General features: G+C 44.4%; 1 protein-coding gene across 2 annotated transcripts in view; it reads left to right on the forward strand.

Moving 5' to 3' along the window:
* Nucleotides 1-5,908: 5,908 nt before the first annotated feature.
* The window catches only part of RFX7 (regulatory factor X7), a 51,170-nt gene continuing 29,291 nt past the window's right edge, over nucleotides 5,909-27,787 (forward strand). Inside the window, exon 1 of one of the 2 annotated variants that reach the window (XM_075505955.1) lies at nucleotides 5,909-6,339. In XM_075505955.1, the coding sequence (XP_075362070.1) occupies nucleotides 6,194-6,339 (146 nt within the window). In that variant the 5' untranslated portion in view covers nucleotides 5,909-6,193. The remainder of the gene's footprint in view (nucleotides 6,340-27,787) is intronic. The other variant, XM_075505956.1, reaches the window with a different exon arrangement.

Genomic DNA, 27,787 nt, shown 5'->3' on the forward strand with positions numbered 1-27,787 from the left:
GTTCAACAAGGCTAAGTGCAAGGTCCTGCACTTGGGCCACAGCAACCCCATGCAACACTACAGACTTGGGGAAGAGTGTCTGGAAAGATGCCTGGTGGAAAAGGACCTGGGGGTGTTGGTCAACAGCCGCCTGAACATGAGCCAGCAGTGTGCCCAGGTGGCCAAGAAGGCCAATGGCATCCTGGCTTGTATCAGGAATAGTGTGGCCAGCAGGACTAGGGTAGTGATTGTCCCCCTGTACTCGGCACTAGTGAGGCCGCACCTTGAATACTGTGTTCAGTTTTGGGCCCCTCACTACAAGAGAGACATTGAGTTGCTGGAGCGTGTCCAAAGAAGGGCACAAAGCTGGTGAAGGGTCTGGAGAACAAGTCTGATGAGGAGCAGCTGAGAGAACTGGGGTTGTTTAGCCTGGAGAAAAGGAGGCTGAGGGGAGACCTTCTTGCTCTCTACAACTACCTGAAAGGAGGTTGTAGTGAGGTGAGTGTTGGTCTCTTCTCCCAAGTAACAAGTGATAGGACAAGAGGAAATGGCCTCAAGTTGCACCAGGGGAGGTTTAGACTGGATATTAGGAAATTTTACTTCCCTGAAAGGTTTATCAAGCATTGGAACAGGCTGCCCAGGGAAGTGGTTGAGTCACCGTCCCTGGAGGTATTTAAAAGATGTGTAGATGTGGTGCTTAGGGACATGGTTTAGTGGTGGACTTGGCAGTGCTAGGTTAACGCTTGGACTTGATGACTTTAAAGGTCTTTTCCAACCTAAACGATACTATGGTTCTATGAACTGCAGCTTTGTTACATGAAACTTGTGTATATTTCTCTCTCCCTGGCCTTGATTCTGTCAGAATCTCCCTAAAACTGAGCCTCTGGGTCAGCACAAGAGACAACTAACAAGATCAGGCATCTGTGTAGGGGTCTGACTGAAAATATTTTTCCCCTAACTTCTACCTGCAGGAGCATCAAATATTCAACAACACTGAAAATGGAATGATGTCTCTGTTTAAAACCTCACTCAGTCAAGTATCAAACTTTGGTATTTCTTTCAGTGACAGCCCTTCCTTCCTACTCATCAGCCTTGTACAGGACAGTCTGAATCACCACTTTCATGACCCACTGTCCTCTTCTAAGTAGTTTTCTTAGGCTGTGGTAGTTGGTGCCTTTTTCTTCCTTACTGACTTCTTCCAGCTTGAAGACAAGCATGCAGTATATAGGAACAACATACTCATAACTTTTTCAAGCTCAGCAGCTGAGCCCATTTGACATTACATTGAGACAAAGATTTTTTGTACTGTACAGAGGAGGCAGTCTACAGAAATGAAAAGTTTCAAACTATCTGTGTCATCAAAGAACCTGGATGGACCTTGGGAATTTAACCTGGTTATCATGATTTACAGAATGCAAATGATCTGTGTATTACCCCAGCAAAGCACCATACTCCTTGTCTGACTGACCATGGCAAGCTACAGCCAGGCTTGCATGAGCCTGGGCCATCGCTGTTTTGCACCTGATGATCATCCACATCTGCACAGAGTAAGGGCTGCATACCCATTTCCTTAGCACTTTAAAACTGCCTTGCAGAGCTATGAATGACTAAATGGATGGCAAAGCAGAGAACTGGAGCTGTGGTTGCCAAGAAAACTGTTTCCGTAACTAGTCAGACTGGTAGCTAATACTTTCTTCACTGGAGAAGGCCTTGTGATCACGGGGACTACCTCAGACTTCCCTAGCATTTTTTTTAATGTTTCCCGTTATTTGCCAGGTTGCATGCAATACTGCCTTCCACACAACACTTGCACCCACTCCAAACAGATGCTGCTAGACCCAGCAAAGCTTGGCAAACTTCTGGTCAAGCAGGCTTTCAATATAATTAAAATAGCCCCCTTTTCACTTCCAGGTTTGAACACAGCCCGGTTTCTCCTGTCAGTTGGTATGATATGAGTCTGAATTTTTCCTAGGTAAACTGGCTGGGTTTTTTTAAATAATTTAAACCATAAAGGCTGAAGTATTCATTAAAATTGGTTAGGTGAATTACTAGTTACTGCACTTTCATTTTACAGGTGCTACACATGAACGGAGATAACAAAACAAAGAGAACCAGAGGGAGATGTCTTGGGCATAGCTCAGGATACATGGAGACAGACATCCCTAGGGAAGGAGAGTTGCAAAAAGGCATCAAAATGGAGTTCACTGAACCAGAATTTAAAGCTTTTGGAAAGTGTCTTTTTTTAGCAAGCCTTTAAAGTCAATTATCCTCACAGAACATGTTTTGTGTTTGTCTTGAGGATAAAGATAGCGAGATTTCATTCTTTATCTGCCTCATACCTCAGGTTAGTCTCTGAGTGTGCAGGTCTCTGGCCCTGTGCTAGACAAGAGGTGGCAGATCCCTCTCTATTGACCGGAGAGCGGGAAAAGTGCCTTCCCCTCAGTGCTGGCTGCTAGCTGGAGAAAGGGCAGCGAGGCATTCCTCCTTGAAAGCATGAGACACTATATTCCCCAACTGTCAGAGACAATTCATAACAGGGAAGAAAAAACAAAACAAAGCCACGCTAAAGTGCAGTAGAGAAAATCCTGGAAAATAGGTTAGACAGTATTTAAGCACAACTTTTCCCCGCAGAGAGGGCTTGCGTTAGATCCTAAGCTCCAGAAATGGAGGGAAAATAAACACAGCTTTTGGAATTAACCTGGCAAAATGGAGTTAGCTCCCGCCTGTCACAGGACCGCACGGTGGAGATTGTCTTCATGCAGACAGCCGGCTCTTTCTTTCCCCAAAATGGCTCTTTCATTCTCTTTTGAAGATCATCCTCTAATGAATATATCTGTCTGGCACAGCAGGCTTCCAGTGCTTTTGAGTTAGAAAAGACAGGAATTTTAGTGCTAATACAGCAACATCAGTTTCTAGACAAGCAAAATTTGTCTGCAGAAAGGGAGAGGAGGACAGGAAGCCCCTAGCCTACCTGTTTTGAGCTCAGCTGCTGCGCTCTTCAATAAAAACAGACGTTTGGAAAATGGGAAACAGTAAGTAAGATCCCGGTCCTGCAAATACTGGTGAGGTTTCTGACATGCTTAAACTTTCACACATGCCTTCGTTTACAGTAATGGGACTTAAAATTAACTCCTTTATATTACTTTTTGTGCGTTTTTTATACAGTGCTGACCCAGGAGCTCAATCTCAGTGTCAAATTAAGGTGTTCAGAGCCATTAGGTACAAGAAGTCCAGCAGATGGTTGTAGTGGTCCTCGGTGGATAGTCCGTGGAGGTCTCCAGTCAGTCCACCTGAGTTCAGGTTCGTCTCTTAGCTGTTAAATAATTCCCCTCAGTGTCTTCAAGTTAATGCTGTCAGCCCAAGCTCTTTGTTTACACAATTATTCTGGATCTATTCGTTCTTTGCTTTACTTGTATATAATCATGTAAACTGCGTATAAGATGCTGCCATTTTTCTTTCACCCATTTTGCACAAGTGCAGGGACTGTATGAAACACAAGGCACGTTCAGCTGGTTGTGTAGGAGTCAGCTAAAATGGCCTCTGTTTATGGGCCTACCTACTGCGTAAAGGGAAAAATTCCTCACTCGGTGTTAAAACAGGTGTGTAACAAACCTGCGCCAAACTCGTGCTCAGTCGCACTGAGGGAACATGAGGGAAGCACCGAGGGGGAACTACTCCTAATATGAAAAGGCTCTTGGAGAGCAGAGTGTGGGCCTCTCTGCTGTAGCTACACACAACACAGCCCCATCTCTTTCATGCTGGAAAAAATATTAAATTATTCTTTACTGCTGGGCCCAAGGAGGAAATCTCTTCTTCATCCGAAACGGGACCCCGATCTCATTTTGGGCCTCTATGCAACCTTATTTTGGGCCTACTACTCAAATCCAGCAATAGAAACTGGCTTACAGTTGAAAGGCTTCACACTAAAAAAGCACAGAAAAAAAGAAGTGGTTTTTTTTTTAAAAAAAAGGTGAATTGATGGTGAGATATGGGAGTACAGACATAACTTTTGAGGCCCACTGACCACTTCCACCACAAAAATGCAACCTGGGAGTCTGGCCCACTTATTTAATCTCTGTGCCAATTAAATCACATTCTGCCCTAAAACACCTGGTGTTATTACAGGGTGGCAGTGGTGGCCCTGGGGTGCCAGCCTGTGCCCGGCACGGCAGATTTTGCAGAATAGATGTGACTAATTTATTTTTTTGGTCATATGATGCCCATATAGCTGTAAATAAGTGTGATTACAATTTGACATGGCTGGGAACTAAATTCATGAGGAACTAAATAATAAATTTGTCTTCCAACTGCTGGTTTAGACTGAAAGCAACACTGAAATGATGTATATCTTTCCAATTTATTGTAATAGTCTACGATCCTGCAAACATGATGCACATCTGTTGAACTTTATTCTGATATGTAGGCCCATCGATTTCAATCTGGGACTAAGAGATACGTGTAGGCCAGAACGTTTTTATGGCTGGGATCCCCGTGGGTTAAGCTCTGGCCAGGCAGATGTCACAGGGTCCAACAAAAGATCTCAACAGAGGCAACCCTGGCTGTGTTGATACAATTGGTATTAAGTGGAAATTGCCACAAAACCAGAGAACATCACCCAGGACATTCACATTTGTCCTTCTGTGCCAGTTTACATGCATATTGATGTAGTTTTCCTGCAAAAAGCATAGCGGTTAGGGATTTTAAATTGATTACTTTCCTGTTTACTTCTGATTACAATTTTTACTTGTGTTTTTCTCTTCGTTTTTGGATGCCCTTCAGAAAATTTCCAATTAAAGTTAAAAAAAATGCTTTTAATAAGAGGCAGGAACAAGAGAGCTTAGTTTTTGTGGTTCTGATGAGAGGTTTTATAAGGAGAAGAAAATCACCATCATTCTCATAGCCATTAATGTTCTGATTTTGGAGCAGTGGAAATGTAAGTGAAGATTTATTTTTTCAAAGTCTCGCTTTGGTTGGTGATGTAGTAATTTACAAACACTCATCTCCTAAATTTAGCAATGCCATGTCTCCATGTGTGCATTTACACTATTAGGTGTCTTTAGGCCCACATTTTCTGTGATCAGCATAGGCTAGAAGTCACTCCTTTATCATTGCGTACTACCGTCAGAAAGGGTACCTGTGCATCCATCCCCCTGCCAAGTGCTGTCCCGGTGGGCTGAGCATGAAAATTGCAAATTCCCGTCAGAACACTACCAGAATTGGAGTGGTTGGGAAAAGAGGGGCAACACAGGGGCAGCTTGAGCCGTCTTTGCTGCTCACAGAAAGCTGGGGGTAAAGGCCCGTGGGACTAATGGCACCACGGCCCCATTTACGTCCAGGGGACACACGAGAAGGGGCGGCCCGGCCTGCCACTGCCCCGTGTCAATGGCTGGCTTCCTCAGGGACGTGTGAGCAGCGAGGAATTTAATTTTTTTTTTTAAGGAACGAGCATTTCAGGAGCGCTGCCCGCGTTGGGAGGCAGGGGAAGATGCAGGGAGCACCCCGAGAGGAGCCGGGCGGCTGTGGTGCAGCCAGCTGATGTAATGCTGCCGCAGGAGCGGGGTTCACGTGTCTCCAGTGCGCAGCGATGCGCTCGGTGCACCCTATATAAATCATGCACAACTGCGTGTATTTTATATATATGTCTATAACTAACGTACACACACACACATGTGTTATTTTCGCCGCCGACGCGCCGTGGGGGCTGCCCCCGCAGAGCCGGGCCGCTGCGGGAGGAGCCCACCACCCCGCGGCAGCGGCCCGCAGGCCCCGGCCCGGGGCTATCGGAGGCGCAGCCCCCCCGCCCTGGCTCCGGCTCGCCGCCGCCGGCCGCGCCCCCGACCCCCTCCCCGGCGGCGGCGGCGGCGGCGGCGGCGCGGGGCGGCCCGTCTGCTCGGGCAGCGCCGAGCCTGCGCACTCGGCGCCCGGGCGGGCACGGCGGCCGCGGGGCGAGGAGCGGCGGCGCGGGGCGGGCCGGGCCAGGTGCTGCGAGGCGGGGGAGCGCGGAGCGACCCTGCGCGGGGGTGGCGGTGGAGGCCGGGCCGCCATGCGCCGTGCCCCGGGCCGGGCTCGCCATCCTGCGGCGTAGCGGCTGGGACGCGGCTCGGCTTTCCGCCCGTGATGTCCCCCGGGCAACAGGGGAAGGCAACTCACTCGAGGGCTGCGGCAGAGGCCTAGTGCGGCCAGCGCCGCTCCGCGTCCCCGCCGCCGCGCCCCCATGGCCGAGGAGCAGCAGCCGGAGGGGCAGCCGCCGCGGCGGCTCGCCGGCACCCCCGCGCCCGGCGGGGCCCTGCCGGCCCTGGTGCCGGGGCTGCAGGGCGGCGAGGCCAGCGCGCTGCAGCACAAGATCCGCAGCTCCATCTGGTAAGGGCCGAGCCCCGCCGCCGCCGCCGCGCCGCCCGGGTCGTCTGCGCCCCGGGCCAGCGCTCGGGTACGCGGGGGGCGTGGGGGGGGGGGGGCTCTGCGCGGGTGCGGAAGCGGCGCGGGGGGGGGGGGGGGGCGCGGCCCCTTTGTGCCGGGAAGCGCGGAGCCGCCTGCGGCCCCCCCCCCCCCCCCGCGGCGCTGCGCCCCCAGACGCGCACCGCGGGCGGCCGCGCGGAAAACACGCGTGGCCGTGGGCAGGTGTGCCAGTGAGGCGGTGGGGAGGCTCGAGGCCGTTGCCGTGCCTGGTACTTGTTATTTTCCAGGAATGAGGCAGCCTCCCGTGTGCCGGAGGTGGGTTAGTGGTGCTGCCCGCTCCTGTTCAGCGGTAATGGCAGTTACGGAGCGGCTCTGTTCAGACGGATGGGTACAATCTCACCTGCTGAAGGCGTTTTAATTAGTCGGCATCTTATACGGTCCTCTGTTTTTACATCTGTTTTTTTTAACGTTCACATGAGACCCCCAGCACAGAGTGTTGATGCAGCAGGGAGTGCAGAGCGTTGCAATAAGGGTGCATTTTTCCAGCCGCCCTGTAAACCTCTGTGCTTCTGAGTTTCCAGTCTGGCAATTGAAATGCAATTTTGGCTGAAACTTGTGATGATGGTTTGCAAGTTCCTGCACAGGAATCCAGTTTTTTTTTTCCTAAAAATTAAAACAAAATTCATAGTAAAACCGCATTTTACTGAAGAATATTTATTTTGTGTGCATTTGGGAGAAGGAGATAAATTGAGTTTAGCTTGCCCTGCAAATAAAATATTCCACTTTAAAAAAAAAAAAATCTGCAAGATGCTGTCACTTGCAGCATTTCTATTTTGTGTATGTTTTTAAAAGCTGCTTTTGGCTGAGGGGGCTGATAAAGTATTGTGAAAGTAGGGAGTATATAGGTTACTCATATATATGTGTTTTCCTTTATATATACACACCATACATATATACATGTACTCATCCTAATAAAAACATACTGATCTATCTTGCATATTACTTCATATTATAGTTAGATTCTATGGTTTGAATTGATGTAGCTGGAACAGAAAGCAAATCTAAATATAATTTTTCCTTCTGATTCTTTTATTGTATGGCACACTGAACATGCATTTATTGTTTGGTTGTTAGTTTTTTGTTTTTTAATGTAAACAGTAAATAGTAATTCATTGTCCTTAATCCACACTTGCTACCTTTTGTTTTGGTTTTCTCTGCAATGTGACCTAGAGAAGGAATACGAACTGCAGAATTTCCTGTCTGTTTAGATCACAAAATCTTCACACCCTTCTAATTTATTATGATATTTAGTGATGGCCTTTTTATATGTTGTTCTCTTTCCATGAACGTGCTGTTTGGAAATGAGCCTCAGAGAGCATGTTTACATTGCATTCAGATTAGGTATCATGTCCAAGTTGAAGACAAAATGGCTACTAAGTAAAACCTCTGCTTTTATTATGGGTTTTCTTTTTGAGGAAAAAGAGCACATATGTTAGCCTTTTACATGAAAGCTGCTTATTTGATTCAGGTAGACTCGATGAATAGCCCGAGCCCACGTTTAGTACAAAGGAATGCAGCGTTTTGCTCGGTGTAAGTGGCTCGCCCGGTGCCTGTGACCAGCAGAGGTTTTGCCAGCACCTTGCAGCCCTGTCTCCTGGTACTTTCACAGACGTTCCTCACCTCTGTGCGAGCATTCCTCCCTGGCTACCTGCACTGGGCTGGGACTTACCCACTGCTTTCAGGCAGTATCCGTTCCCTGTGGGTTATACTGTTGAAATGCAGTATTTGAAGATAAGGTTATTTTTTATAATAAAACCTTTTCTTTGATATCTGCAAATCTTTTTGTCTGGGACTACTAGAAATTCTGTGTTTCTGTACTGTGATCAAGCAGTCTTCATTTGAGGCTGGAGTTTAATGTTAATTTGCATCTTCATGTAGATGCGGTGGTTGTTTTTGAGCGTAAGGATGAGGAGCACTGCCAGGGAAGTCGTGCACACTGCACTCGGAGTAAACAGTGGAAAGTCTCCTTCTGTAGTTGCAGTCTCGAATCCGCTTTTCTGTTCAGCGGATGCTCTGTGCTGGTGATGGATAAACAGTGGGAGAGGCTGTAGAAGGCTGCTTGTGAAAATGGCAGTGCTCTGTTGTTAACAGGACTAGGTGTAACGTGCAGAAGAGAGCTTCCTCTTTTCTGCCTTCTCTCCTCTTCCCCCCCTCTTCCCCTGCCGTGCCAGTTGCATGTGCTGGCGGGTTGGTGTGTTCAATTCCTCCTTTGCTTCCCAAAGGGTTTAGCACATCTAGATTAGTACTCTTCTATATTGTTTCCCCCCCGCCTCTTTTATCCTACACGTTTGTGCATAGTGGATGTTTTTAGTTGTTTGTTTGTTTTCTTTTTTTTTTTTTAAAGGGTTCCAGTCTTCGAATTGTATTGTAAATGAAAATAGTAGTATAGCAAAATATAGCAGCTACTGAAATACTGGACTTGAGGATCACAAACAAGTCTGTGCTTGTCCTTCCACTGTACAGACAAATATAAATATAGTGTGTGATGTAGGCCTCAAGCGGGACAATGAGTTATTCATTATCTCAACTCATACTTAATTTATTCTGTTTATTAAATTAAAATGTAGTTCGACAAAAGTAGCTCAAGTAATTGTGAACATGTGGAGTCCCTTAAAATGAAACAATAGGTTAAGTCCTGCTGGTTAAAATTGCAGACATGGTCAATGTATATACTGAAGACTTAAAAATGTGCTTGCTAGGAGTCTAGTTTGTTTTTGGCTTTTTGTTTGTTTTTGTTGTTGTATTTTTGCATATAAAGTGACCATTAGTTTGGATTGAGGAGAGGAAGATAAAAGAGTTACTTTGCTGTGCTTAAAAACAAATCAGGAAGTATTTATTTGCATTGCAACATCACATACAGGTATTTAACTGCTGTTTGGTTACAATAATTAAAGTTCATCACTGTCTAACTGTATTTTTTTTCCTGTTTGCCCCACTTGAACGCATCCAGCAAAGTGGTGTCCGTTTTCATTTCATGTTGTGTATGTGAGTTGCTGAGGCAGTCAGATGTGTTCTTACGGTGTCGCTGAAATGGGCAGAAATAATATTGGATGTCTTTTCCCATTGACGGATTAGAAGTCTAGACGGGGAGAACACGTCTTTGGGAGCCCAGCCTGGCTGATTAGTGTCAGGTTGGGTGCGTTTGTAAATTGCCCTGGTCTTTGCTGGACACTAGGCCTTAATCTGCCTGTTTTTATTTCTTTTTAGATTCATTAAAGCTTTCATATTTATTAATAGCTTTTTGTCCAGACGTTAGAGCCCGAGGCGGGAAAACCTCCCTAGTCAGCTGTCTGAGCATATAGACTAATGGGGTTTCAATTATTTTCTTCGGGTGAGGGTACTGTATTACCAAATGTGTGTTATTTGTATATGATGTTTCTGTACCCAAGCATATGGTGTCAAAGACAGAGTCTACTCAATATTACATTAAGGTGCCAAAGGATATCCTATAGCTGAAGACAGCCAGTGATGTACGTATGTAAAAGCAGCGTGGCACAAGGATTGAAATGCAGAGATGACCGAGGGAGGAAGGTGTCGGCTGAGGGTCTGCTCTCGCTGGCATGAAGGAAAAAGACCAACAGTTTTAGGCAATTTAATCCCTCCGCTCACTGTATTAATCTAAAATCCAGTCTGTAGCTGCAAACATTGAAGGAATGGATGGGTTTGTTTTCTTGTTCACTGTTGCAAATAACTGGTGATGATTCTTCAATGAGTACTTGTTTACTGTTGTAAATAGTAATCTGGTGCTTGCATCTGTGCACGGTTTGGCCCCAGCTTCTTTCACCTTGCCTGCATCTGAGCTTTTTTTGTCCTAAAGGCATCTGTTAGGATTTGAATATAATAATTCTCCTCGAGAGATTAATTTCTCTCCTCTCCCTCCCCAATATCTTGTGTGTAAACCAAGCTGAGGACTAGGCGGCGTGGAGTGGCAAACACAAAGCATTGCTTTTGTAGCCATTTCAGTTGGACATGGATGTGGGTTTCAGATCTGTAATTTTTGTCCTCAAATCGCTCTTCTAGCTAGAAGTTGTATTGGAAAACCACATGAGCTAGGCTGGGCAGTGCCAAAATTATATGTCCTAAGGCCCAGTTTGTTGAAGGGGGAGAAGGAGGTGAATTATGCCCTTGTTAGTTTTGGGCTCTTGGTATCGTGCTGGAAAACCAGATTAGTTGATCATAACACCAGTATTTTCTAATCTTTGGAAGGCTCCGTTCTTTCTTACGACTTAGATCATTCCTGCTCCCTCCTGCAATTGCCTTCATCACTCCTCATTAGGCATTGTCAGCAAGTGTGGATCGTCACTTAGCTGTTGGCAGAGCAAATGTTCTGCAATTTGGGAAGTGCCATTGAAATTTTTCATAATAGGAATTGCTGCTTATTTGTATGGTTAGGTCAGCAGAAAAATTATTGATAGTCTTGATATTTTTAATAAAATACCTGGCAATGAAGAGGGAAGCTCAAGTGGTATGTGTTTCAGGCTCTTTGCAAATGCAGGTGCAAACACCTTTTTGGTAGTTTTCTTCTGCAGTTGAAATTCCTGTCACACCCTTTATGTATTTTTTTTTAAAACACGGATTTCTTGAGTCAGGTTGGATTCATCTGTAGACCAGTCCATCTGCGTTTACTCTTTTTCAGTTTTCTGTAGCTCGGGAGAGGGAGGCAGGGAATAAGAGGAAAAAAAACCCCAACCAACCAAACCTCTATATTTTGTTAAGTGGTCTGTCAAAATTGAGTGGAGAACTTAAAATTTCCTGTAACTGATTACAGACTCTTTGTGGTTATTCTGTGCCCCCAGCCCAAAATGCACCAGCCACCATTCCCTCCTTTGTCCTGGTTAAGTCATTATTGGAGATGGGAAACAAAACTTATAATTCTTCAATAAAAGATTACTAACTAACCATTGTGAGGAAGAGCTAATAATTATCATTGACAGGCGTACAGCCTGCACTCATTTCACTAAATCTATGTAACATCAGAAGTGTGTTTACCTCCTTTGAAAAAGTACTCTGAGCCCCTCAGCTAAGAGATGCTGTGTAAAACTGCAGAAATTTCTTGTCACTAACCCAGTTTTCCCTGGCTTTATGGTTCCATTGTTTACAGGTGATGGTGAGACTTGCCTGTCCTGAATGTATTTCCTGATATGATGTATAAGCAGTCAAATACACAGGAAAAAATTGAGCTGTGGACCATATTTTAGAGTAGTTCTTGATGATTTCAGGGAAGGTCAGCCTTCCTTGGGCAAAGCATTTAGCAGCATGTCATTCTCCTTCACACTCTGCTTCCCCAAATGGATAGAAAGTGGAATTTGTTTCATTTGACTCCATCTGTTTCTGTACGACTTGGTCAAGGTAGCTCCCTTGTAGCCGTTGTGGAGAAAAATGCACTTCTGAGGTGAGGGCTGTCTCCTAGGGAAGCTGTTTCCATAAAACAATCCATCTGATCATTTTATGTGCCTGTTTCTCTTTGACTGTAAACAAATTTTAAACCATGTGCCAGGGTGTAACCATCTGTAGTGCAGATCTCTCGAGCTGGGCAAAATAAATCCTACACCATTTGTCACTTTTTCAACTCGACTTCTTTTCCTGAAGGATGGCCGGTCCATCCCCTCCATGGGTGGTTTTGGAGATCTTCCATTCCCTTGAACAAGATCCAGATACACCCTTTATCTATTACTACACATTCCTCTGCAGAGGAAACCCTCCTTTTGGGGGGAAGCCCCCCGGAAGAATTCTTTCTCACCAAAGTGACTTAAAAAACCATTTCCTATTCTCTGCTGAAATGCATCCCCTTGCTATTGGGAAAGCCTTCCTCCATGCCGCCGACCGCTGGGAGCGGGCAGGTCAGTGGCACGCAGCAGTCAGTGCCAGATCGGCGTGGGAGGAGAAGCAACTTTCCAAAACAGGGCACGGCCACCACGGTGGTGGAGTTTCTAGGTCAGCAGGTGTGGAAGCCAATTTGGTCTGCAGGCATTTTTACAAGGTTAGAAAATAAACCTGAATAAAATGAATGCTGACCTTTCTGTAACCTTTTGAGAATGGAGTGAGGTTTTATTGAATATCCTGGCTCCGAGTTGGACAGAATAGCTTTGCAGAAAAAAGATCTTCGTAAATCTGCTTTTAGGAAGAGTGGATTTTTCACTCTTGCTCGTGGGTTTTGTTTGTCTTTGATTCTTGAAACAATAGTATCTAATAAATGGGGGGAAAACCAATATTCAAGTAATAAAAGATTTGGCTAAGTTTTACTGCTGTTCATTTAAAATGCATAGGAGTACATTAAATTGTTGAATTCACAGCATCAAACATATGCATTTTCTTGTTTCATAAACACTTTACTTTCCACTGCAGGATTTCCCTTCATTGAAGCAAGTCAGATGGTGTGACATTGTGATTCAGAGCAGCATTTCTAATGAGTTCTTAATAAGCACAGAATTGCAGGATTGTCATCCCAGGCCTCCATAGCTGGGTTGCTTGCCATTTGGGACAGTTCTGTTTGATTTGCATGTGTCTGTATGCCATTGGTGAGTAGGAATCCAAATCTCTATCTGAAAAGAACATTTGGAACCCCCCCTAAAATTTTCTGGATGCTGTATAAATTAAGCAGAAAAAATACTGTAACTAGGTGAGATGACAGTACTGCTCAAGTTTGGGTGATCAGATTTATACTGAAGCACTGATTAATCTTTTAATTAATTGGGGCTTGGGGTGGTTTTGTTAGTCTTTTTGTGTGTGTGTGTGTGTGTGTAGTTTTGAGAGCAGGGGTTGAGCTTAATGTTTTTATACAGATCCCATAACTTATGTATGCTGCCTTCTCTTGTTACTCCACTCTGCTGCTTGCCAAACAGAAGTATTTGGAGAAGGGCCAGAGCTGCAAAATTCAGATCAGGATCCAAATTTGGATTTTTGGTTCAAGCCTTTCTAATATCTAATATTACAAAGCCTCATATATAAATAAGGAACTCCTTATTTTTAAACTACGAAGATGAGGAGATGGAGGTAGCTTTCTAGCTTGCCTTTGGAACAGTCTAAGTAGAATGCTGGCCTGTATGTTTGAAAAGTTATCAGCAGGTAATTCAAAAGGTAAATTCAATAGATGAAAATGCAGTGCTCTGTCACCCAGAAAGAGCCCAACCAGAAGGCCAGCACAAATTGGTACTTTCAAGCCAGCAAGAAGAATCCCCTAAATACATCTAAAAATTCTGAAGGTGTTGGGGTGTTTTGTTGTGTTCCCTCAGATCTTTGGGAATTTTGAGGGTTTGGTTTGGTTTGTTCTAAATGCAGTTAGCCAGCATCTCAATTTTAATGCTTTCTTGATTTGATGGAAAAAGGATTATCTGTCATCAAGTAGGATGCTCGTTATCGGCTGCTGTGCCATCAGCAGGCTTTCAGTAAGCTGCCAAGTGTTTTCTGTTGTTGAATGTTTAATCATTAAGACAGTGGAAAAAAACATTCAAAACTTCCCGAATATTTTCCCTATTGCTTGTGGTTGCTGCAGTGACATTGTACCAGGCAAAGGGTGGGGAGGCTGGGTGTTGCTGCAGGCGGGACCGGGGACAGGGATGGCCTCTGTGGGTGGGACCTGCACTCTGGGAGTCTTGGCGGAGGGTCTCCCATGGGTAGCAGACCTGCCAGGCTCTCCTTTTGGACCTGCTCAGTACCGCACCCAGTGAGTGGTCTAGTCTTTATCTATTGCTCAGGCTAGGTGAGCTGTTATCTTTTTCTAACTATAACCTGTAAACACACCACGTGGTGCAGTGCGTGGCAGTTGCGGAGGTAGGGGATGTGTCTACGAACATGGGTTTCTCGGGGCGTACCTGTGCTCCTCCAGAGCGACGGGTCCTACTTAGCTTTTCCCTGGAGTTGGCTGGGGATGGTATCACTTACCGATTGTCAGGTACTTCAAGTTTGGGAAGAAAATCTTGTTCCTGGGAAGAACTCATTTATTAAATGAGGCATATTTGTGTCTCCCCTGAGAGGAGATTTGTGGTTAAATGTCAAGGTCCATGATTTATGGCTGTCCTTTTTGATGGATGGTCTCACAGGCATGGAGGCAATCCGTATTTCTTAGTCAAAGATTCCTAAGTGCCATTATAAGGTTGTTGGGACTCCTGCCAGTGAAAAAGTTGGATTGTACTGGACAGCAGGAATTACAGTTCATTACTTTGGTTGCCTATAAAGCAGTGAATTAAATTATTTTTAAAGCTGTCAGCAATACAAACAGACTGTTGGAGCTTTTTCTTAGTACAAGGTTGCCTGGAAGTGTCCGCCTCAAGCATCTCTTGGACAAACAAGAATTAGCTTGTGAGCAAAGTGTGCTGGATAGCAGGATGGGCAATTTGTTCTGCTGCATTTTCCTTGCCTTCTTCTTGCCCTTGTTTAGAAGTCACTTGAAAATACTAGTAATCGTCTTTGTGACTTCAGTGAAGATACTCCTATGTGCTTTCTCCCTTCTTCAGAATCGTCGCTGTATTAAAATACAGACTTAAAGACAGTTACTCAGTACCACAAGTGGTAACTGTTTGAAGGCCTGTAAATTCAAAAGTTTTAATGTTTATTTAATATTTTTGTGGATAGAATTTTAAGTCCTTTTTTTAATCTTCTTTGAAAAATAGTGACAATTCCTTCCTCCAGAACCACGTGCTAGTTTTATTGCTAATTTAGTGGAGAAAAGTACTCAAGAGGCTTGGATGCTTATTAGGCCAGGGGAAGAACTGGGCAAGGTGGTTCTGGATGCCATGTGAGTGCTGTGTCCAGAGGCAATCTGAAACTGGGACTTGAGGCTTCCATTTCGGGGCTGGACATCCTCTGGCAGGACTGGTTTATTATCCATGTTGGCGGTGTGCAGGCAGTAGTTTCTCTGGAAGAGCAGGCAGGCGGCAGATGCCCATCGGTGTCCCTGCTGCACCCTTGAGGGAGGCTCCCTTGCAGGACGGGTACCCTGCTGAAGCAAGCTGTGCTTGTTGGTACTTACACAGCATCGTCCGCCTACGACTACCATCTCCTACACTATGTTCAGATTTGGATGCTTTGTGCTTCTCACAGTGTTCCTCAATGAAAGGTAAATGATTGCTCCATGATTCTTGTGCTGATTATATGAAAGTCGGTAGCTGTGGGTGAGGCACCTGTGGGTCTGGCTGGTTGGCGCTCAGCCCTTGCGTGAAAGCTGCAGCTCTTTCTGCTGTGATGGGACTGTCTGAAGCAAAGGCCAAAAATCGTTTTGAAATAATCTTGCAGGAGTCGGAGACTGCCACAGGAACCATTTATCCAAGCTCTGACAAAGTATGGTGTTTGTTTCATTAAGGGTACATTAAAAGTTTGTCTATTTTCTTTACAGTTTGATATTTTTTTTGTTAGACCTGTTAGCATTATAAGTGATGAGCTGTGTTAGGGCCTACAGTTGCTATTAGTGGTCATGTAAACTGAGTAAGTTAGTTGATATTTAAAAGACAGTCAAATTACTCACTGGCAGTAATTGCAAGCTGCACACCTGGAACCACACTGTGCTGAAGAGCTAAGCCAGCTTTTGGCTCCAGGAACCTGCTCTGCAGAATTACCTTCATTATGCTTGATGCCAGTGGTATAGTTCAATGATTAACTCATAAAAAGTTGAGAAATTAATTGGCAGCTGAGAGAAAAGTGTATTTGCCTCTTCCATTCATCAAGTGAATGAAATGGGATTGACAGATCTAGTTTTAAAAATATGGAAAGGGATATTCTGAACAGAAACCATCAGTTGTATTTAACAACTAGAGGTAGCTTACTGAGTCAAATAAAAAAATCTCAAGTAATAACAGATGTGCTGAAGACGTAAGAAAAAGCACTTTTTTTTCTTTTTACAGCAATTTGGAAATGCTGGTTTGTATATGTTTAATTACATCGGACAAAGGTTTGTCTAAATGCAGTTTATAGTGAAATTTCAGTTAAAAATTAATCTTATAAATTATCATTTTATCATGAAAAAAAACCCAATAAAATGCTGACCCTGAAGATTTGGTAGCCTATATAATTAAGTCCCTGGTCCATGAAGATATTCAGACAACTATCTCATATTGATTACTTCCAAGTAGAAGCTAGGTGTCTGATTACCCTATACATATATGCCTGAATGTACACTATGAGTAGTCAATTTTCCTGGTTAATAATAGCTAAAAAAATAGTAATACTCTTGATCTCTCAGGCTGAGAATAAGAATGAAAAGCAAGATAATTGTTTTGTTTTGTTTAGTACCAATAAGTTTAAGCAGTCCCCATTTAGCTTTCATTGCGCATATCCCAATGGACTATCTTTTTCTTGCTAGAAGCTTACTTATCTTGGAGGGATTAAGAACGTGAGGTTCATGTACCATCATAGTTTGTACATTCAAGTCGGTGAAACTTGTAGCTTAATTGAAAAACCAAATTTAGATTGTGTGTACAGTGGTTCAGTGTGTGGAAGTCCTCTCTCTGTGAACACTTAGGCACACATGTATGTACTGGGATGTTGTCAATCAATAGCTCCAGATGTTCAGGTTGAAAATATTTATAATGGGTAAGTGTTTGCAGCACAGAACCTAATAGTTGTTATTTGTCACTTCACAGTGATTCTTGTCACTTTAGAAAAGTTCTTAGTTACCACTGAATACTTTAAATACCAGTAGCTTTGCGGCAAATTAGGCCCAGTGTAGGATCAGGAGATAGCTAGAGTACATTGTATTCTTCTGGAAGAGATTGTCCTTCCTAAATTCGTCAAACTCAGAAAAGTAGGCTGCAGTTTTGGCTTGATTAGTTCAGCTGCTCAGTAAGGGAGTGGCAAAGCAGCATATAGTTCACCTTGAAAAGTGAAATCAAACTGTGTTAATAATCAGGAAAAGACATTTTCATTCCCTTAATGCAGGCATCTGCTCTCCCACTGGCATGTTTACGCATGATGTGGTTCACAGGAATGAAAATCCAGACCAGTCAATTCTGTAGTGCTCTTAGAGAATGTCTCCTTCTGGAAGGACCCATCAGACAAGTAATTGTGGATAACATTAGTGTGAAACTTTTATATGAGCATAGTTCAGTAAATTGTTAGATGCTGAAAGATGTTAGCCAGTTACGTGCTGCAGCCTACAGGTGAATTTCAACAGTGCGGTTATCTCAGTGAATATTGGTTTAGTAGCTTTCTGTCTACATCCGTCTTAAATACAATTCTCTGGTGCTATGATTTTTGGAAAGTCAGAAGTTTAATGCAGCTTTTCTGAAATCTGTTCTAGATTTAATCAAGGACAGCCTTTTCTGTTTCTGGCTGTTTTACTAAGTAAATTGTGGTGTAACTTTGCAGTTCCCTGGGATGTTTGAAATGGACATATGAATAATGAATCCATGCAGGTGTTCTGCAAATTGTCTTAATAGGGTGCTAAACTCAGTGACCTGCATGGCTGTGGCTTCAGTACTTTGTACTAGGACAGGTCACATGCCCTCTGCTATGTTTTTAAAAGAAAACCACGACAACATGAAAACTTTTAAAATAGGTATCAAAATGCTTATGGGCAATGCTGTGCCTGCAAAGGAGGTCTGTTACTTGAGAAGAAAATGGCTAAGTTCTCAGTTTTTGGGGTCCCATGCCCCCCCCAGTTGCCTACAGAAGTAGGATGGGGTGGCAGAGCGAGGTGTAGCACAGTCTGCCTGCAATGAACTGGCTGCATACATCGTCCTCTGTTCCGAGGAGACGGAGTACTGAACCCTAAAGTTGTGGGGTATTAAGTACTGGTCAGATGCCTGCTGTTCATAATTTCAATTTATAAATCTGGTTTTAGAGGAAAGAAACAGCCTGATAGGCTTGCTTGTTCATTCATCATGGCTACAGAGACAGCCTAGCAGTGAATGATGCAGCGGGTGGAGTGAAGGTGACTGAGTGAATGGTGCTTGTCTGCCCTGTGCTTGTAGTTTATGCAATGCTGGCAGTGGAGTTTTCTGTTTTGGCTGCTGTGAAGCTGTACAGGACTGATGGATGCCTCAGCTTGAGAGCTGGTAAACGTAATCTTGAGTTGGAGGAACTGGTCCTGCAGTGCAGGCTCATGTAAGATGCTCATTTGACACAGTTAAGCAACCACCTAGGAGTGAGTGCTGTTGTGTTCAAACCCAGCTTTGTAGGTGCAAACTGAAATAGATGCATGCAGGTGTGAACTTAAACGGCTTCAACGTAATTAGATTTTGTGCAGCTTTAATTTTAAGCAAGTGCAGCTTACAGGTTTAGACAAGTTCTTGAGTCTGCAATTAAACTAAAGTTCAACTGGGTTGCAGGCTAGGGGAACTCAAACTTTCCATGCTAAATCCTAGAGAATTGGAGTAGCACGTGTTTGTAACTTTTCTGAAGATCCTAGTTTAGGGATTAAAACCATTTTAAAAGATGCCATTAGAGTTATTTGTTTTTACCCCAGAAACAGAGGGTGGAAAATTGATGGGTTATACTGCTTTAGTATTCAGTGAACTGACCTTTGAGGTAGGTGAGAGACTTCTGGCTACTTGCAGCTTTTTATTTGCAGAGACTGGACAGTTTCTGTGCCTTGGAGTGGGTCAAAGCCGGTAAGCAGAGGTGAGTGAAAAATGCCCCAGGGTGCAGGTGGAAGGCTGAAGGATGGAGGCCTGAAAGAACCTGTGGCAGCTGAACAAGAAGGAGGAATTTTTTGATATGGGAGATTGTATGGCTGTCGCCATCAGGCAGCAGTGCCATGTGCATCCTGCGTACATTCAGCTTTTAAATTTTCACGCCTACAAAAAAGTCAAGGATGGGAGTAGGGTTATGGGGTATGCCAGTGAGCAGTGTGGCACAGGTCAGGGAGAGAAAGTTGCCTTTCCTGTGGCAGCAAAGCCATGCCCATCTAGCGTGAAAGAAGTGACCCTTTTAGTAGGCAGATGCTTGGAGAGTGCTTGTAGATATTTGGGGCATTACTCAACGCAGGGAAACCTAAGAGGTTGCAGGGATTGCATTCCCTGGGAGTTACCAAGGTCAGCACTTGGGTATAGGTTCCTCAAGTGGAAAAAAGGGTGCAGAGGAGCTGTGTGGTGGACAGCCATGAGAGGAAAGGGAGCGAGGAGGAGGAGGAACACAGACGTCCAGAAAGCAGGGCAGAAGCGGAGGTAATAGGATATTGCAAGCAGCATTGGGACAAGGGGGCTAGATAAAAGCTGGATTTGTTTGCAGAAAGACAGGCTGATGCCTATGGGTGACCTGTTCAATGTGAAGGGGAGAGATAGATGTCTGCGACATGGAGGAGGGACAAAGCGTGTGTCAGGGAAGCCCTGTGGGTTAAGCTGAGCCTCCCCAGTGCAGTGTCTGTGAAGGGCTAACCAGCCCCACTGCAGTTCTCTAAATGCTTCTCTGCTTCCTAGCATGTGTCAGGCCCCGGGTAGCATTGAGATGGTAGCATGGTGTGAAGGCTGGGGCTCCTTTCCAGGCTGACAACAGGACACCTGCAGCTGTTGACCCTGCAGGTTTTGGAGAGAGGATGGCTGCATGGAGTGTCTGAGTACTGGGTTGTCTTGGTGGGACTCGAGTGGTGTGTGGGGCTCAGCGCTGGGCTTGCGGTGCAGGAGGGTCTGGTCTGGTCCACTCCACAGGCTGGAGCTCAGGGTAAAGCCACAAAAGAGCTTGGATAGGACTGGGTTATGGCACTGCTAACCAGATGATACCTCCCTGGGTACCAAACAAATAAGGTAATAAAGAGGCACAACCAGTAGCAACCTGTTTGTTAAGAGAAAGTAACTAGGATAGCTGTGGGTCATGGAAATATTGAAGGAAATAAGGAGAAATAAAGAAGAAGAAACAGGCCTTTTATCAGCAGGCTTAAATCTGCCGTCCGGGCACCTGCGCTAGCATTGGGAAATGTGTGTGGTAGGAGAGCATTGCTGTAGAGCTGCTAACGCTGGAAGCTTGTATGTTGTATTCAGCTGAGCTTTGTGTAACTATGTACAATAAACATAGCCCTATACACATTTGTACGTTTATGGGTGTGTATTGAACGTAAACAGAGTGTAGAAACATTCCTGTTTTCTCAGAGTATGAGTATTGTTTCACTTTGCCGTCAGCCATCTGTAGCCACCATTTCTCAAGGGAAAGGCAGCGGAGGACCAGGTCTGTGCCCTGTGGCAGGCTGTGATGAACAGCGAGGTGCTGCCTTCCTCCTTGTCGTCTTGTTGGCTCTGCAGGCATGGAAGTGAAACTGTTTTGTGCAGGTGTGTTTCGTAGGTGTGCGCTTTTTTCCCCTGTTTTTTCTTTGTCTTTTTTTTAAGTGCTGCTGAGGAGTGTCATCCCTTTAGTTTCACTAGACATCCCTTCTTAGAGCCGTGTGGGACAAAGGCTTGAGAAAAATCTCATCGTGCTTTGTAGCATCTCCAGTTCAGAGCCCTTAGAAATACTAACCTTAAGTAATAATGTTGTGATTATGCTTCTGCTGACCATGGCTGAAAATACCACAGCAGATCTTTTAGCTATGTATAGACTGAATTCAGAAGCAACCAAAGATTGTTTTGTTTTTTCATAATTAGTTTTAAAAACAGAAGTTTTCATTGTGAGATTCATGAGCCATTGTGATGGATGACTTGCTGTTTAGCCACAAACCTGCCTATCTGGTGACTGTATCCGTTCTTTCTGCTTTTAGTGGGACATACTTTAGATTAAGTTCCTACTTGACCAGTCTTTTTTCATGTTGCTTTATTGAGATCACCCTGTGCTTTTTGTATTTAGCCTTTCTAGGCAATTGATCCTTGCAGACTGATCTTAGAACAACGCCCTGCAGTGCCTCATGTAGATTGTTAGTAATAAATATAGGATGCAGCTCCTCTGAAGTCATGTTATCTTCCCACATAATGTACAGAGGGCATCGCACCCTTGGAGTAGAGAATCCTGCCTGAATATAACAATACAACACTGATTTTAATTCAGAGCGGTGCTGGAAGAACCAGGGTGAGAGCTGTGTAAAAGCATTTTCTTTGTCTCTTCTAAGAGTTCATTAAAGTAAGTTGTGGCAAAATACTGTATTTAAACAAATGTAAAAAAAAAACCCAGGAACTTAAATGACTGTCTTGTTGCTGGAATAGAGCACCTGGCAGTGTGTGGTTGTTGCAAGTTCTTCCCAGTTATTTTAAGAATTGTGGAATGAGCCTTTAGTGTTGAATATAGCTAGATTTCTTCAGAGAGCTAAAAGAGATGTTTATAGACCTAAATTTCAGATATAGGTATTCTGATGTCTACCAGCTAATTATTTCATGGCAGTTCATTACAATGGGCTACATTTGGAACTTGGGTGTTTCATTAGCAGTCTTATCTTCCTTCTCTGTTCAGCTGTTTGTATAGTTGGCATTATTTAATACTCATAAAATCATCATAGTGTCAGAAATGGTGACGGGATTAAATTTTTATCCTATATGAAATATTTTAATTGCATTTATTTTAATAACAACTGTTGAAGTCATGCGTTTGACCAATTTTAACCTGCACGAATTAAAATGTTGTGGCATGCTGAACTACTACTTTTTCCAGCACTGTGAAGCAGCATTGCTGCTTCTTGTGTCTGATGGAAAACCAGTCTGGCTTATTCTCTTTGGTGAGTGGAAGGAGGTAGATTAGGTTACAGGGAGGATGAAATGGTTGCAGCTTGCCCTTGTTGCACTGTTTTATCGGCTTGCTGTGCTTGTTGCTTCCTTATTTTGCCGAGAAGAGTGGATTGACTTGGGTTGAGGAGGAGTCTGTCTTCAAGCTGAAAGAGCCAATATTTACAAGTTGGTGAATACTTGCTTTGTTTCCTTTTTGAGGCCTGAGATTTGGACACTTTTCTACATTTTCAGCGGACACAACTCTGTGGCTATTTTTATGCTTTAGGGAAATAACAATACTTCATGTGCTTCCAAGATGCAATTATGGTCCCCGTAGCTTTTATCTGGAGTAAGAATGTATCTACATTTGAATACTGGAAGATTTAATTTGTCTTGTATTAAATGTTTTGCTTCTGCTTGCTTGTGTTTGTGCTAGGTTCAAGTGCCTTGTCTCTAAGGCGCGACATGGACTTATCCCCAGGGGAGAGAGATGTGCAGGCAGGGAGAGAGCCCCTAGGTGGCATCAGAAGCCACCTGATTTTTGGCTCCTGCATGCCAGAGGGTGAGAGGTGCGGATGGGAGGGGAGTCCTGCTCTCGGGGATGCCAGAGTTGACTTGTGGACGTGCCCGGCTTGGGTGTGCTTTCCTTTCTCAGTAACCTGTGCTAGCAAAAGCTCTTACTCCATTAGCTGAGCAGTATATATAGTTGTCATTTCACTAATTCAAACATGTTTCAACCTTTTGCAGCTCTGCTTTCTAAATATTTAATTGAAATGCTTTTACAGCCATTTTACTTCTTTATCAATGTGAGCCAAGCCAGACAATGTAACATGGCATATGTTAAGATGTTAATTGAGTAGCAGCACACATAGGCGGCTGTTTCATAATTTTCTCCTTAGATGATCCTTGGCTCCAGTTTAACATTTCTTTGAGCTTCTGAATGGAAGGTTATATAAAGATATATTTAGAGCTGTTAGTCTAAGAAAGAGAAGCATTAATTCAGTAAGATTAAGAATTAAGGGCTGAATCCTGCAGGCACCACTGGGACACAGTGTTTGTCATGGTAAGGATGTGATAATAGTACCTTTTTGATAGTACCACTTACGGTAATAGGGTTGGTAATCCTTTTATTGAGTGGTTCCTCACAACATGCAGAGTAAATAGATATTTTTTTTTTTAGATGTCGCCTGGTGCCATCAGCGTTGTGAAGAGATATAAAATCTTTCCAAAAGGATGTGTGGTCAGTTTAATAATGACCCTCTCTCTTTTAACATGGCTTTCAGAAAGATGACTTTGCCAAAAATGTTACTGTTGATATTTGGTAGTGGAGTCTACTACCAAATAGGTAGTCTTGCTTTCCTTGGGAGCTAACTGGGTTTTTGCAAGAGGCAAAGAGGCAGCAGGACACTGCACAGGAAAAAGAGCTCCTGGGTGCTGTCAACACCCAAATACCTCCTGTGCCTGGGGGCCACAGGCCTGGGAAATGCTGCTCATGTGGTATTGCTCCCCATAGAAGCAGCCTTTCAAGACTACCCGTAGACCCTCTGGTTAAATAGTTTGACAAACAACCTTCAGAGATTGTATGTAGGAATGACTGATGCAGTGGGAAATGGAGGCTTTTCAGGGCCGTGTGGCCAAAATAATTCTTCCTTGGCAGGCAGCTCTAACTGCTGTCTTGGGTATCCTTCTCACATGGAAGGCTTGTTTTCAGATATCTGAGTAAAAATATTGGGGCAGCAGTGAGTCGCCATACAGCGTTAGGGTCGTACATGTGGGCTAGGAGTGAGCAGTTGGGAGGGTTTCCTGTGGCCCTGAACAGTCCCTGTTCCTGTTCCTCTGCCAGAGCTGCGCTGAGTTGTTGCTGGTCTTGTGCTGAACTCTCAAGAGAAAAAAACTTAGAGTTTTTTTTGTTTGGTTTGGTTTTTTCCCCTTCTCCAAAGAAAGGTTATTTTAGAACTTTATAAACCTCCTCTCTCTCCTCATTAATTCTCTGAGAGGGTAGGTGGCTTACCATCTGAGATGGTAACCAGTTAACAGTACGGATAAGTAACTATACAGCGGGGTTTTCCTTTGTAGTTGCAACTTTTCTTACTGCGTCCTGTGTATCAGGTAATAATGTAACATAATGCATGAGTACTGGAAATGGGGAGCCCTGCAGTGGGGGACCCTTGCTGTCAGGTCAGGAGTTGTTTCCCATCTTCGTGATATATGGCACAGCTCTTAGCAGTGATGGAAGGTGGTTCCTTTTCATAAATTGCATTAGGGTTTGGCAGAAATAATGTTTTCCCTAGGCTGTCCAAAATGTACCAAGCACACGAAACACAGTGACAGAGGCTGTTTTTGGGAGGGTGTTCCAGTTTATACAAATATTTGCAGTCTTGGGCTGAAGGGGATACAGAGTATCTGTGGCAACTTCACTGATGGTATGAAACTCCTAATGAAAAAATCACTCTGGGCTACCTGGGTTTGACCACTTGGTCAAAGCATTAAGATATTTTGCACAATAAATTGTGGCTCCACTTATCACCTGAATTTTGCTGAGCTGGATGTGGTGCTGTTAGTGACATCCTCCTCCATGCAAGGATTGAGTCCACTGCTAGTGCCTGAATGATGAGAGCTGTGTCCCGTGTGACTTTTGGGGCTGGGAGATTCCCTGCCTGAGTGGAACCGCAGTGTCCTGGAGGTGCTGCTGTACCACTCTTGCTGGGGACGCAACCAGGACCCCCTTTGCCAGCATCCTCCTCTGCACAGTGTGTCCCAGGAGTTGTGCTTCAGCAGGTGGGTGTTCATACAGTGTGTTCACTGTGCATGTGCTCCCCCAGTACTTATTATGCTGCTAGCTTTCATAGGGAGTGAATGATCTGCAGTTGGAAAGCTGATAAGGGTTAGTTTCAGTGGCTGTGCAGGCTTTGAGAAGGCTTAGAGTTAACTAGGCAGTAGCTAGTAAGTTTGAGGGCTTTCTTTTACCCCTCCCAACCACCTTCCTCTCTCTGCTCTCACAGGCATAAAGCTTCTCATATCCCTTGTGGTTATATGGCTTCTACTACTTGCAGCATTAAGGAAATACTCAGTGTGCTCAGAGCAGCTGAATTCCTGTAATACGATAGTCCCATATTGCTCGGCGTAGTTCTGCTACCTATTCCTGAAAGTAAAGTATTGCTTAATTAGAGGGAGGTTGGCAGCATCTGGTTTTATGCCACTTTGAAAAAAAATTACATCTCCTTGCCTTCTCCCCCCCGCTTTTTCACCTCCATCTCTCCCTCAGTGCAAAGTAAACCCAGCTGCACACCTGGGGAGAGAACACACTCCTCATTCTGCCCATGCCAAGTCGGGGCTGTTAAAATGGGGCTGTTTTGAGCAGAAATACATAAATAGGTCAGGGAAAGCAGACACGCATACTTTGGCATAAGATAGAAGAGCAGTTTGAGGAAATGCTTTAGTCTGATTTCCCCCCGCCCCGTCCTCCCCAAGATACTTTCAGGAGTTTGTCAACGTGGCTTCAGCATTTAGGAGCTTAAATTACTGCAGCCTTTGAAAGTTACCTTCAAGACTCTCTCAAAGGTCTTGGGCCTAAAGGTTAAGTCAAAAGCTGAGACTGTTAAGATGGGCTGGAGACTTTCCAGTAAGGTTTTCCACTGCAGACCCAAAGCAGCCAATGCGTGTTCCCTGGGAGGATGTGGGACTGGGGGTCTCCATGAAACACAGTGGCTTTTGCAGGGAACCACCCTGCTACACTTGTCTAAACCGCAGGCTAAGAAACCACCTTTCCTCTGCTGTTTTACTAATTAGTAGAAGCTGGGCTTGTTTTTGAGTGGCTTATGGTAGTTCTTCAAAGGTGAGCAGGTTGATCGAGACTGGTGGTGTTTTGGAGCAGAGCTGGCAATTTTGAGGAGCATTGCTGTAGAGCATTGAGGAGCATTGCTGTACGTCCCTCGAATTGCGCAGTGTGCCTTAACTTTCAAACAGTCTGCACAGTGGTATCCACTGAGCAAAAGTTTCATCGTTAGTTGTGATAGTGTTGTTGGGTTTTTTGTGTTGTTTATTTTTATTTTTTTCTTTTGGCAAAGTTTTGATATATCGTTTTATGCTCCCAGGTTCTTGTGGTGGGTCAGTATCTGGTGCAAGCTGGTAAATCCAAGGCAACTGTAAAAGCAGCCACCTTTGTATCACTTGTAAGAGACAGCTACCCCCAGAATCAGAAAAGGCACCTTCTTGTCCTGGATGAAACTGCTTGAAGTAGCCTGAATTAAGTTTTAGATCAAGTAAGTGAACTAGTTTAACTTCAGGGAGACTGTCAGCATGAAGAGCTACGCAAGAGAGAGTAATGTCAGCTGTGCTTCTAGGTCGGGGTGAGTCACAGGGAGCCCCCTGGAGCAGCTCTCCAGGAGGAACAACACTGGCTGTTAGCTTACGGTAAGGTTTCTAAGTTTAGTTTTCCAATGGGCTTGGGCCCCTAATAGATTCAAACCGTTATTTTCATTACTGACAACATCTATCACTACCACTGCTCTCCTGCAGCTGTTCCTAGATGTGTAGCAAAGTGTATAGGGAGCAGCCTCCAAACATTAGAAATGGCTCTGTGTAGGGCCTGATTCAGCCTTGCTCTTGGGTTTGCTGGTTGCAGTTACTGTAATTGCAGTAGTAATTAGGTAAGGGATGCATTTGACAGAGACAGAAGCAGACTTATTTATTTGTAAGCCAAATTTCAGCTTTCAAAACACATCTGTCCTGTTAGTGGGGAGGAAGAAGTGGGGTGAAATAAACAAAAGTGGCAAACGCATTGTAACTGGGATGGCCACCTTTGTCACTTGTCCTTTTGTCTCCTGATTTGATGGAGATGCGTCCTGCAGTCCCACCAAATGGAGCTTTTCTGTGCGGTGCTCAGGACCATGAGAAGGTCACTGTCCCAGCACCTTCCCAGTCAAAGGGCTGGTTCCTCAGGGTTGCCATGGCTCGACTTTGATGTGGATCAACTCCACTGGAAGGTAAATAAGAAGCATTTATGTCATTAGGCACAGGCTTTATAGAATCAGGCTGTGTTAGCTTGTGCTCTGGTTAGGATGAAAGAAGCCTTAGTTTACCACTAACAAATTTTAATGATATCCTCCCAGTATTCTAGGGAGCATGAAGCAGGAGATGAAAAAAATTGCTGTTAAAATAGACATTAAGCTTATCCCTGCTGAAGCCATAGGACCTTTGCCTTTTAAACCGTCACAAAATCTACTTGCAGATTGGAGGACGTGAACTTGACTATCCTTTTTGTGCCACCAGTTGATGAAAAGGAAAGACAGAGAAAGTGTATTTGCTGGCCTTACTATTGCGCTTCTGCTGCAGCTTCTCGACACTGTTGATTGGTGCTGTGGGAGCAGAGGTCACAACTGGAAGAGCCTGAACTAAATTTGAGAGTTTACGTGTACTGACTCAGATTGATATTTGGAGATAAAAGGACATCTCTAGGGATCTCCTGACCAGCTGCCTCCTGGCAACTTGCCTCTTTCTCTTTGCAAGAAGAAAATATTCATGCAAATGGGCATACTTATGAGCAGTTTGGCAGAACCTAGCAGGATGGGAAACCGTGCTGGCTGAAGCATGTTCTCCTGAAAAGCCTAGCACACAATGTCGTCTGCAAGTCTGTAGTGTAGAGCCTGTATTTGGACTAAGTTTGATCTGCCTGTACCCTGCATCCCCTTGTCCTCCATGCTCCTTTTCTGTATTAAGCTATCATGTGCAGTCATAGAAAAGGTTTAGGTACAAAAATGGGCACATATGCCTGAGCCCTGTTGCCTGCTGCCACAAGCACT

The sequence above is a fragment of the Mycteria americana genome, chromosome 6 (assembly GCF_035582795.1).
Source record: "Mycteria americana isolate JAX WOST 10 ecotype Jacksonville Zoo and Gardens chromosome 6, USCA_MyAme_1.0, whole genome shotgun sequence".
NCBI lineage: Eukaryota > Metazoa > Chordata > Aves > Ciconiiformes > Ciconiidae > Mycteria > Mycteria americana.